General features: G+C 44.1%; 1 protein-coding gene across 1 annotated transcript in view; it reads left to right on the top strand.

Moving 5' to 3' along the window:
* Window positions 1–12,648, top strand: part of LOC108547620 (temperature-induced paralytic E) — a 37,850-nt gene that overhangs the window by 7,765 nt on the left and 17,437 nt on the right. Inside the window, exons 2-4 of the mRNA XM_017900212.1 lie at window positions 811–1,140; window positions 9,136–9,423; window positions 10,655–10,848. Of these exons, the coding sequence (XP_017755701.1) occupies window positions 936–1,140; window positions 9,136–9,423; window positions 10,655–10,848 (687 nt within the window). The 5' untranslated portion in view covers window positions 811–935. The remainder of the gene's footprint in view (window positions 1–810; window positions 1,141–9,135; window positions 9,424–10,654; window positions 10,849–12,648) is intronic.

Below are 12,648 nucleotides of genomic sequence, written 5' to 3'. Positions count from 1 at the left end.
TGAAATTCTTTATTTTAGACGTTGCAGCCCCGTTAACGAAATAACTAGTGATACACCTCAATGCTTGATACGCCGAGTAGACTTCAGCTCTTACGGGCAACAAAATATTTTACGTTTCAAAAAATCGTACTATATTTCCACCAAAAGCTAAAATTCAGATTAAATCGGAGACTACGAGCATATTTATAGTACCAATGTAATCATGCGATATTACGAGACCGGCGTATAATGTGTTCACGCGAACGCTAAATTCGCAGACTGTTCGATAATCGACTCGACTCCTCGAACTTGGCGATAGTGCTCAATGAGAGCTCGAGTTAAATCGAGATAATTCGGAAAATATCTGAACACCTGCCCAAGTGTAATGTGTTCACGCGAACGCTAAATTCGCAGACTGTTCGATAATCGACTCGACTCCTCGAACTTGACGATAGTGCTCAATGAGAGCTCGAGTTAAATCGAGATAATTCGGAAAATATATGAACATCTGCCCAAGTGGGGAAAGTGTGGTCGATCGGACTACTTGCTCAGAGATAATCTTTCAAAGCTAACCATCTCCAAGCGAAAAGGTTCCTTAAATCTTATCCCTGAACTCAGAGGCACTCGGGAAGGAAGCCGGAAGTAGCTCTCCGTCAAAATATACAATCAACCGTAACGATCCTCCGGTTCGTTTGCTTGGATCGAGATCGTTTCTAAATCCATGGTCGAGGAGTGCGCGATGCAGGGTCGACCGGGGAAAGCTCGATCTCTCGAAACGCGATACAAAAGCAAAGGGTAGTTAGGGGTGTGAAACGGGATACGAATCCGCAGATCGTTTCGCCTCATCGACGTCGAACGTGACGACGGGCAGCGAGCACGCCGAGGACGACGACGACGAAGACGACGACGTCAACTAGGTGCATCCCTGAAACGAGCACTGCCGTTTGTTCTCCGAGATGGCGGAGGAAAAGGAGAAGCAGACGTTCCTGCAGAAACTGCTGTTCTACACGACCGCGTTCTTCATCCTCCTCAGCACCTTCAGCTTCTTTGCCTTCCTCTTCTTGGTCCCCTTCGTCATCGACCCCGCCTTCACCACCATCTTCATGCAGTTCGACACTCGGCCAGCCGAGTGTGTCACCATCAACGTTGAGTCCAGGAAAGGTGAACAATCGGCGACACTTGGTTCCAACTTCTTTCGTCAGATCGGTGTCTGCTTTCGTTGTGTCGTTGCATGAGAACCCCCTTTTTCTAACACAGTCTCTCTCTTAGAGGTCACTTTTTCTCTTCTACCTTCGTCTCGGACTAGATCGATGGGTTTAGAGCCCGAGCTCCACGTCCTTGAAAATCTTTCCTTGTATCTTGGGATTGTCTTTGATTTGTTCTGCACTAGAAGTATTTTAACGATAGGGTAGTTTGGTACATTTTTCTTTCTTCCCTTCTTCCCTTTTCGAGAGTAAATAGAGCGGGCCAGGTGAAGATAGATCTTTATCGTGGTTAGTTGAGACTTGTTTGTAAATTCCATATTAATTAGTTTGCTCGTAGTTCCTTGCTAGTTGTATTAGAGGTTATGTAGTAGTGTTTTAACGTTGGTTGTAGATCCGAACAACTCGCTGAGGTAATCTTGAGTTTTCTGGTAGATAATGGTCCTTGCCACGCGAATATTAAGACGCTTATCGGAGAGACAGAAATATATTTAATTATTATTACGGGTCTCCCTAATCTTTGGCACGTTTATTAAATTCTGGAATATTTCTTACCCCCTCTCATTTGCATTTGTGCGTATTGTCCCAAGTTTAAATTCGAAGTTTAAATATTTTCTCCGAGTTTCGTTGGTTGCAAAACATTTGCTTAACACGGTTAAGCGTTCATCGACATTTTCATCGCACGCGTTCCTCGTGGATCGATGTAAATAATTTCTTCTCCATCTGTTCGGTACGCTTTCCCCTATCAACCCCTTTGATCTATACAAAGCAACTCCAGTGACGACACGCATCGTGTTCTTCTCTGTGCTCGATACTTTTCTACCCTCTCATACTTCCTCGATAATTCCTCGTGTACGTGTTCGCTGCTGTGAGCCTCGCGTGAGATTAAGCATCGCGTAGCTGTACGTTTGTACGTGTTCGATGTACATTAAACAGTGGAGAATTATCAGGGATACGCGTTGCAACGAGGATGCACGGTTTGTCCGTGTCAAGTGTTTGAAAAGGTTGTCTTTTGTGCAGTTTTATATTTCACATTTCGCACGAATCGTTTATCTCAGGAACGTAGTAGCGCTTTCGTTACAACAACCGGTAAATTTGATTTAAAAGCAGAATCAACGAAAGATAGATTTAGAATATATTTTAAAAACATTCTTCAAATGACTTGGAAAAATTCTGACAGGAATTCTGCACGTTCTCACGGTACAAAATTATTTTAGATCCAAGGAGAAATATAATACAAAGGTGGAGGTAATATATTCAGGAAGAATTTAATATTTCTCTGTCCTTCATACAATATGCAATCGCGTATTGACATATTCCAATTCCAAATGTAACTCCATCAATCCCTTATCGTCAGATCGATTAATAAATCCAATCTACGAATCTACTAACAAAATCAACGAGATCCAATATTATTCGACACCTCTAATCGAATCAACCACGATCGAAGGTCCTGTGAATAATTTTACAATCGTGAAATTTCAAAATGGCCGATTAATTTCCAATCGATCTAACCTGGAATATCGCGATTATTTTCGTCGCTATCGTGAATATTTTTCGTTCGAACGACTTCCCTCGAGTTGTTGTATATTTTATGCATCACCATCTCCACTTCTCGTCCGCGGAAAGTTAAATTCAGACCTCGTATACCCCGTCTCTAACTATTCAAAGTGTACCCTGCTCGGTGTACCAATTCGCGGACGAGAAACAGGGGTGGAAGTTGGAGATGGCGTCGAAAACGTGTATTCGGTTGGAGACCCAGGAAAGACGGGATATGCGTGGAAGGAACTGCGGAGTGTATAAATCGATTCGTTCCAATTCACGAAATAGGGTCACCGTCGGAATATACGATTTGCATGAATGATTGAGAAAACTATTTCCAGCACGGGCCGGATAACGAGGGCTGTTTTGACAGACAGTCGTTGGACGGTTCGCACGACAGATTTAATATTCCATGCCCGAGCTCGGATACGGAGGCAATGACATTTAATTTAACATTCGAACGAGACGGACACGGATTTCGCGGCCGCGAAACCTTTGTCCTCTGTTGATTATTTAGGATAGGCAGGGACGTGTGCATAAATCGACGTTTTTGGAAACTACGTCGTGGCATTCCAATTATATTTATTCCGTTCGACGGGGCAATTTGTGACGCCGAGCATCGTATTCGCGGAGAAAATTACGAATATCGACGGAAAGCACGCGTTTTATTTCGTTCAACGGAACGCGATTTAATGAGCTATGGAGAATAGTACGCTTCGTTTTGTCGAGAATTTTTCCATTTTTATCGTTGCCTCGGGAAAACAGAAGCGAGTGAGAAATATTTAATCCTTGAAACTTGGTAGAGTAATCGAGATATACCATGAATTGTTTCATCCTTCGGAATTACCGTATATTCTTGCATCATTTGACTACTAAATAATGTTTCTCTTCGTTAAAAAACGGATTAATGTCGAGTTCCAAGTATCGTTCCAAAAATTGCTGATATTTCCTAATAAATTTTAATATTTCTCGTCGCTGGGAGAATCTCACAAATCACCCCCACTTGCTCACATTACCGCGTTTTTCCTGCGCTTTTTCAGTGACATATAACTAGGTTACACTAGAAAATATCATAAAAGGACACGAACCTCTCTCAACAGTTGAACAACACGCAATCCAAGTCGCACAAAGCATTTAATTCGCGTCTACTCGGGAGACGAAAAGAAAACCCACATTTTAACACTTTTACTGCCATGTACCTTCTATATAATACTCTCGGGAGGCCGTGATAAAATTTCCATTATTTTTAGGACACAATGATAAATTATCAAACAATATGGCACAGAAAAAAAAGAAAATGGTGCAAATTATTAATGTCTATTGTTCAAAATTCTCTATTTATATACGTTCTTCAAATTTTCAAAAAATTGTTACAATGAAACAAATATAAATTTAGAAAATTAGTGTCACCTAACACTGGTGGCCACCATGACCCCACTGAGGAAGCAAGCGCCGGTCATTTATAACCACCATGACAGTCAACTTGTTAATACGTCAAAACACGTCTATTCTCCCCAAAACCATCACATAAATCCCATAATATTACCGCCATTTATTTATTCGAAATACTTACTTCCGTTCCAAAACACGCCGACAAACATGAAACCCCACATCTGCTCCAGTTTCGACAAACGGTTATCGCTGTTATGCGATCTATCGATACTCACACCACGAAACGATTACTCATTTCGATCGCCCGACCGTTCAGATGCAACCCCATAATCGTTCACGCGCGCGTCTCCTCCCTCTACGCGCTTATGGCCATCGTGATAGCTTATCGATCTGCATCGTCGCGTCGGCCACTCGATTTTAAAGAAAGATCCAGGAATGAGCGACAGGAAAAATTGGCCGGCGATTTCATGCGAGCGAAATACGAAACGAGAGAACCGTGATGAAAATTACCGTCGCGTGTCGCATGGTAACGAGGAACAATAACGCGGAGTACGAACGAAAGCCCAGTCGAAGGGAGAAGCCGATATCGACGTTTCCCGCGTCCCCGTTTGAATTCGACCGCCCCCAGAGTCCGATTTCCGCCGATATTTCCAGCGGGTACCGCGTGTTAATTTTCATGGAAACAAGATTTAAATAGAAGGGTTAAAACGAGAGGGTGAAGCGGTCGATAGGGCGGCAGAAGCTTCCTGGACTGTGAAGCGTTCGAAGCGTGTGCGACTGCACGGCCAGTTGGACGTTCGACGCGTCAATCAATTTTTCAAGCACGTTAAAAAACTACACGACCGTCGTAATTCTCGTGGACAGCGTTTTGGTAACCCCGCGAACCCGTCGTGGTAGTCAAAAATTGATTTCCCGTTGGGGATTGTCCCTCCGGATCGGTCGTTGCTCGCGGATATCGTTGATCAAGTAGGCGAATTTTCGAGTAGCCTGGAAGTTTCGACAGTCGTCTGAATAATTCTTCCGTTATTTACAGCCCGGTGCATCGATCGCCATTGGAAACGCACAACTGTGCTGACCCCCTGAATATTTGATCGTTATAAAACACGCGGTCGATCGCTGCTATATTATGGACGCGACAAGGTTTTGGCAATCGTCTCTTCTCGGCCTCTACGTTCCCTAAATGTTAAGCCGAGCTGAATTAATAATTCGGAGATATGTTCGTGTATGTAAAATTGGCTAATGTCAGGTCACAGCTTGTACGGTTCGGAATTAGAGGATTCTATTTTGTGCAAAGTTTAACCGACATATCGGACACGTTCGCTCGGGAAAATTTCGGTCACACGCTCCGATTTTGACAGCGTTTCGTAGTTTGTTCTTAAACAAAATCCGATAAACCATCGTTCTTCCTTTTGAAAAGCGAAATTACGATTGAATAGTCCGTAATAATCCTGCAGACCTCCGAATCCCCTACAGAGCCGCATCGAAAGCGAACGTTAGGGGGTGAGCTTTCGTTCTTTCGTCTGGATCCAGTTCGAGTCTGCCCGGTTGCCTTCTAATTAACGTCTGGATCAGGGTTTCTCAACCTGTTTTAACTCCTTTCTGAACATCGATGCAACATCTGTGATTCTCTCCCCCTATTTATTCATTTTTATTTTTATAAATCCATTTGCACGCGTGTATATACATTATTACATTTGCAAATAAATATCTATTAGAGTCATTAGGCTACTGTCTTCTGTCACTAGTCACGTGAAGGTACAACCCTGTATCGTAGATTGCTGGGATTACAGATTGTTATAGGGATTGTTAAAGAATTATTTCATTTTTGTCGAGACAAAGTATTAATTTAGACTTACAAACGTAATTTGATGACTCGTCGGTTCCCCCACTTCTTCACGGGACCCCAAAAATTACGCGTTAGGCTTCTTGGACGGTTAGACGTGGCTCTCTTTGAGAAACCCTGACCCAGACGAATGGCGGAAAAATTATGCGAAGCCGGAATAGGCCATGTCGACTCGACAAGAAACGGGCCAGCAAATTGGACGCTAGATGCTCGGTAAACGACGGCGTTATCGATATATCGACGTAATAGCGCCGCTAAAGAGGCACTAGACGAAGACGAGGCTAAGATCGACGCAACTGGTGTCTTTGTATTCACGGCATTCGAGCCGGTCTCGAGCAATCCGAACGTGTGCCACCCCTGTGCCTACACCCTGTGTGTTCCCTCTTTCGTCACCCTCGTGCTTACACTTCAGGTCCTCTGTCGAATGCCAGCGGTCGTAGGTTGCAGGTATTCTCCAACGATCGAGTGCCCCGACGTCTGCCTTCTCGATCGTGTGTGCAGTGTACACTGTGTGTGTGTACACGTCGGTGACGAGGGTATGGCAAAGCGCCTAATTACACGAGCTCGAAAAATCCTAGATTTAACGCCATCGTGCATTTCCTGGATTATGCAAAATAGTTCCGTTTTTGGAAATCGATCGTGGTTTCTTTGATACGTGAAAAATTGACTGGAAGGTAGACCTAGAGCACCCATTGCTAGCTTTTTCGTTAAAAAATTCCTCAAGCACCCCCGTCAAACGAATGATCCTAAAAGTTTTGAGGTTAGGTCCGATGTGTAACTATTTGTATCATTTTCATTGCTCTTAGAGGTCTTAATTCGATTGCGAAATGTGAAATATGAATTTAGAAATTGAGCACGGTAATATCGAAATTAATGTTTTCCGTTCGATAAATTTATTTGTTTTTGTAAATTCTTCTGAAGCTGATAGCGTCATTTGGGTGTTCAGAGATTATTGTTTCATTTCCAGTGTAAACTTTCGGACCACTGCGAACACAGTTGTAAAAAGATTCAGTATTTATCGCACGTTGTCTGAATGTACGTACACCAAATGCAATTTCCAATTGTCCCAGCGTTTAAATGTGTATGTGAATTCCGTTTCTCCGAGCGCTACATGTTTCCATGTTGGTTACCATTGGTATTTCATATTCTATTAATTGTCGTGGTTTCCATCCCTACTCTGTAGACGTCCCCAATGCACTTTTGGTCTTCCGTAGATTTCTGTTATCCATGCTCGTGTCGTTCGAACTCGATTACATTCTGTAATTCACGATTTTTCTGTTAACTCTGTTATAAATTTTCTGCAACTCTCGATGTGTCTATGCATTTACATCGAGTCCTTGAAGTCGCATTTGCCACGTTCATTGGAATTGGAATTTACATTAAAACGATAGAAATTACTCAAATTAGCGAATCTTTTTAAGCTGTCAATTTTTATATTATTTTGCAATTAAAAATAATTCGAAATTTACTATTTCCAAATTTTTAATTAGTTTCGTTACAAAATTCGATCGTTATGCTGCTCAGTATACAGTGAAATAGCATAATCGTTATTGGTAAGATGCCACTTCAAAGGCTTAATTCCCAGGACGTTTGTGATTCGGTGATAACGTTGTTCGTTCATCGCAAACACTTCGGATGCAATTGAACAAGTAACACCGACAACTAGCGCCAAGATTATTACACGTAGCTGATGTCTCGTAATAGGATTTCAACGAGAACAGGAACTCGGGGGCGAATTTGCGCAGGGAAGAAAATGCACGAAGTTAGATTATATTCTGCCCTACGCGAGAACACCCATGCAGCCGTGGTTAATTGACAAGTCAAATTACCTTCCACGTATCTCCGACACCATATCGCGGCAATTAAATTTTTCCAATCCATCACTTTTACAAATGAACCACTCGTTCGATTCCTCCGATACAAAAATTCACCTGAAAATCCGATTACACTCCGAATACTTCTGTCGAAGTACCATTTTATTTCATTCTTGTTTACTGTCTTGAAAACAAAATACTTTTCCAGGAAATACATTTTACGAATCGGACGTTCGATAAGTTAAACTCAAGGATCCAAGTTCTAACTAGCGGAAAGAGAATTAAAATCGTAATGGCGTGAATTTTGAGCCGGAGACTGCCGAGATTGGACGTTATCCAAAAGTGTGACCCGGTATGTCAACTACATCATTGCTGGAGTTTTCCTCCGCGAAAGTTTCGAGGAGGAAGACGAGGTCAGGGCAAGGATTTCGTAACCTGCCTCAGGGACTACGTTGAGAACTTTGCTACAGTTTTCTTGTTCTCGAGAATCTCGAGGAAGTCACCGTGCATTTTTCCTCCCTGGTCAACTTCACCCCCACCCCCGCTCCTCTTTTAAACGATTTACGTGTTCCATTCTTGAGGTCATGACACTCGCCCCATGTGTGTCTTTTAAATATCCACCCCGTCTTCGTTTACTTCTCACCGCTCGTGTAACACGATGCACGTCGAAAAATTGTGTGTTTTTTTACCACTTGTTGAGTGTCTTTTATCGATCCAAGTTTCCACTGTCAAAAGTGTTTGCTGTTGTTTCCGATTATTAACGAAAACGCGTTTACCGGTAGCGTACTTTGCTGTTCTAATCGTTAAATTTAATCGAATATCGGCATTAAATCCTAGCCTGCTTTTAATTTAAACGGCTCGCTAGCGTGATACCAATTTGTAATTGAAATATTCAAATTCCCAGATTCTCGGTGTTTACCTGGCATAATCTATACGCGAGTGTTTCACAGCGATCCAATAGGTGAGCAAATTTTGTGCTCCACGGTAGCTCGTGTAATAAAATGTTCTGAATCTGCCGAGTCAAAATTAATTTGTCAACCAGTAAATCGAAGATCACTTTGTCGTAGTACGATATTTTGCAAACTATAAGCAACAGCAAACAACGAGTAGCACGTGTCCATCTTCGAGCTCTGACTTCTCCGTCACTTCGAAAACGATCACTGTCACGCGCTTCTCGAAATCCGAAACATTCGTACCAGTCTTCGATCTTCGTTTCCGCTTACCCCACGGGTACGTCGGTCTGCATCGTGTGATTTTTTCGGCGTGCACCCAGTCTCTGTCGTGTTAGTCGTTCGTGTTCTTCGTGTCCACGTTGTCGGACGAGCCTCCGATCGAAAGTCCATGAACGATCCGTTGAGTCCAGGTACGAGCAACTGCTCATGGACATCCTGTAGAGAGGGTTGCACCAAGGAGCTGTACGATTGCAAGCAAATACGCGTCAACTACAAGCTACCTACTAATACGTCCGAGGATAGCGATGGACAGGGTGAGGGAGGCGGAGCGGTAGGAGGTGTCGAGGATGACGAAAACGGCACGACGATGGGATTACCGCGTTACGAGCGCTCCCTAAGGGAGTACGACTACGTCGAGGACCTTGACGAGGATGTCGCCGAGGACGACGAAGCAGGACTGCCGAAACCCTTTCCTACAGGTACAGGGTAACGTGCTGTGGCGTTACGCCTGCACTATCGTCGACCTAACTCGAATCCTTGTTACGGGTGAGACGCTCGAAACCCTTCGAAAGCCAAGCAAATTTCCCAACTTCTCCGTCTCTGCGTTTACCCGAATTATATTTTATCTGGAAAGTTTCGCGTTTCGGGGGTTTCGAGACCTCGCAAAGTTCCGGATTCGAAAGTCATCGGAAATGATTGGAAACGGGAAGATGAACGAGACGGTTCATCGACCAGTTCACCGATAGGATAAGTATACGAACGTTCGATGGAAAGTTTGAAGGGAAAGGAATTTCATATCGCAGCAGGGAAATGGAAACTTGCGTCGTTGAGTGGAGACGTGACGGTGCGTTGGACGTTTAAGACACGATCACGCGAGCGTTTCCGGACTGCCTCCGACAGAGTAAAACGATAAGCACGGGAGGAAGTTTCTTCCAGTATTTCTCTCCGTTTCACTCTGTTGTTCGAGGGGACCCTCGTGCTACCCCTGTCTGGATCCAACATTCGGCTCCGTATTCTTCTTGACACCGAGCAGTCGTGCGGGGCTGCGCGCCAACAGAGACATTCTCGAAACTTTCCACTATATTCCGAGTCCGCCTTTCTCCGAGTCTAAACTTCCGTGCAACTGCTCGGATATCGACATCCTCCTGACCATAGTTTATCGTAAGGAAATAGCGAAATATCCTGTTATTTCCACGCGCTATCTTCCACGCGTCACCTCGTCGTTGAGAATCGAATTTTATCGCGAGTAATTGGCGATGAAAAATTCCCGAGCTGAATTATCTCGCTCGTAATTCTTCTGCACCAAGCACCGTGGACGTCTAGCTCGAGCCGAAGGTGCAAAACGGTGTAAAAGCACGCGCGAAGGCAATAAAACGGCAACAACCCCGCACGACAGTCGAAATTCGACCCAGTTCCGAAATGTCAGAAAGCGTAGACCTCGCGGTAGCATGGCACAAAAGAGAAGACAGGAAACAACGGGTCAGGTAGCCAGGGCTAGTAGAAGCGACCAACCACCGTGCAACACGTTCCACTAACGAAAGAGCAAAATTCATTATCGTTTGAACCCTGGAACTCTCGAACTCTCGAACGTCAGCGAGCACGCTGTCGCGCGAAACACGCTAACAATGTCCACTTTCACCCTCTCTGACGGGAATGTCTGTCGACGGGCGGGCGAGACGACTGGGGATGATAACGAGGCGAAGTTCGCAGGGCTCATGGGCAACGACTCCGAGTGGTACTTCACCGGGGCCAAGCTGTTCCCCAACGTAAAAGGCTGTGGATACCCTCCAATGCTGAATTGCAGTATTTTCTACCGGCAGTACGCCAGCATAGGGCAGAACTTTAGCTGTTACTACTCGAAAGTGGACCCCGGGATAGTCATCAGCGACCTCGACATGTGGCAGGTCTCTCTACGATTTTCTATTTTCCCCTCTTTTGCGTGTGCGTTCGTGTGTGCCTCTATTTTCCATCCCTGTGGACCACGCCAAGGTCTAACCTGAACTTCGTTGCACTTTGTGTTCAGCGTCCACGTCCTTTGCCTGTCATCCAATTGGCTTTATTTTGTGTTCAACCTTTGCTCTGTGTTGCATCCCAGGGGTTGAAGATCATTTTCCTTTGCGTTTCTTCTGCCACTTACCTTTTGAGTTCCTTGCTCTCTTTCTCTGGGGTGGCTCGATGGGTCAAAGTACAAGAAACGGTGTATAAATAATAACCATTCTTCCCGAATCTTGATCTTATTTAAATATGCAAAGAGACCCATAAATATTATCCATACGAGAATTACATTGTACTCGTAAATTATTATACTAAGCGACGACTTCGATTCGTGAGAAAATACCTATTCTTGATTCGACGGTGATTGGAGGGCGATTCGAATCGACAACGAGCGGTTGCCAATGCACGAGACGCGAAATCGCGATACCCGTTCGACGAAAGGGGTGACCGAGGTGGAAAATGGTAGCGAGAAATCGAGTGTACGAGGTGGATCGGAATTACGGCAATCGAGAGGGATAAGAATCGAATCTCGTCGCAGTGACGTGTCGTTCGCTTCAGGGTGTAACCCGGTCACCTTGTTCCAGACATCGCCGATTTACGCCCGGTGCTTGCACGTACGAGTCACGCGAAAGTGGTATTTACGTGTGTGACTTTCGTACGAGTTTACCGTCGACGGGAACGTCGGACCGTGAATCGATACTGCAGGTGCCTATTGAGGGCATAGTGCATTATGCAGCGAACAGCGTCTCCCCTGTAAATGGTTAAGTACGTAACATTGCTCATTATTAACGAAGATCGGTATCTGCTTTAATTGGGACACAAAGACCAGGGAGTCGCGGGCTCGTGTAATTGACGATGATTGTATCGGCCGCTTGAATGGGGAGGAAGAACGACGAAGATGGAAGACGATTGTCGACGAGTTCCCTTCGACTTGTTATCAGGGAAGACCGAAATTGAAGCGAACAAAAAGATCGCGGAGAATGTAATTACGTAATGGAATCCGCGGCGACAATTTGTCTGCGAGGGGGTGGAACGGGGGTTGCTTTCAGCGATTCGTATGACGAGATGCTTTTAACTTTTCGTTTTGCCAATTCAATGGCGAATTGGATTTGATCCCTTTCAAGAGCGGAGTACAGTGAATCACTGGTTTCGGATATAAGAAGGCAATGCAAGGGTAAGCCGAGTGTATAGAAAGCAACGAATCATTTGCGTTTTCAAAAATGCACGGGCTACTTCGGAGCGCTGTAACTTCGCGAAAAAAAATCGCAGCTACCTGATTTTTATCTCAAATTGAAGAGGAAGGATCGGGCTTTGCTCTGCTCTAAATGGCATACCCGAAAAAAATTTTTCCCAATCCGTGAGTTTCGTCGAACTTGGTAATTTTCAGTGTGACAAACGTACCCTCGAATTTAACGAATTACAGTCGAGAGGGTGCATCAAACGTAAAATGCATACATATCGTCTTAAAGTGGACATTTCAAGCTTTATTATGACAAAATTATTATTATCCTACGATGATTTTTGAGGGAATTGTCTTAGATTAAAATTGGCCAATTCTTCCATTTATTTATTTATCGTCGAAACCTTTATTGCAAGATCATAAGAACAGTACACTGTTAAAATTACAAAATTATGAAGATTGTATTGCATAATAAAAGCTATAGAATACGGAGACTGTGAAAACAAAAAATTTAAAAAATCCACACGGT

The sequence above is a fragment of the Eufriesea mexicana genome, unplaced genomic scaffold, assembly GCF_001483705.2.
Source record: "Eufriesea mexicana isolate 0111107269 unplaced genomic scaffold, ASM148370v2 scaffold1137, whole genome shotgun sequence".
In the NCBI taxonomy this organism is placed as follows: Eukaryota; Metazoa; Arthropoda; class Insecta; order Hymenoptera; family Apidae; genus Eufriesea; species Eufriesea mexicana.
Note: the sequence above shows the minus strand (reverse complement) of the source record. Positions and strands in the feature narration are given on the sequence as shown.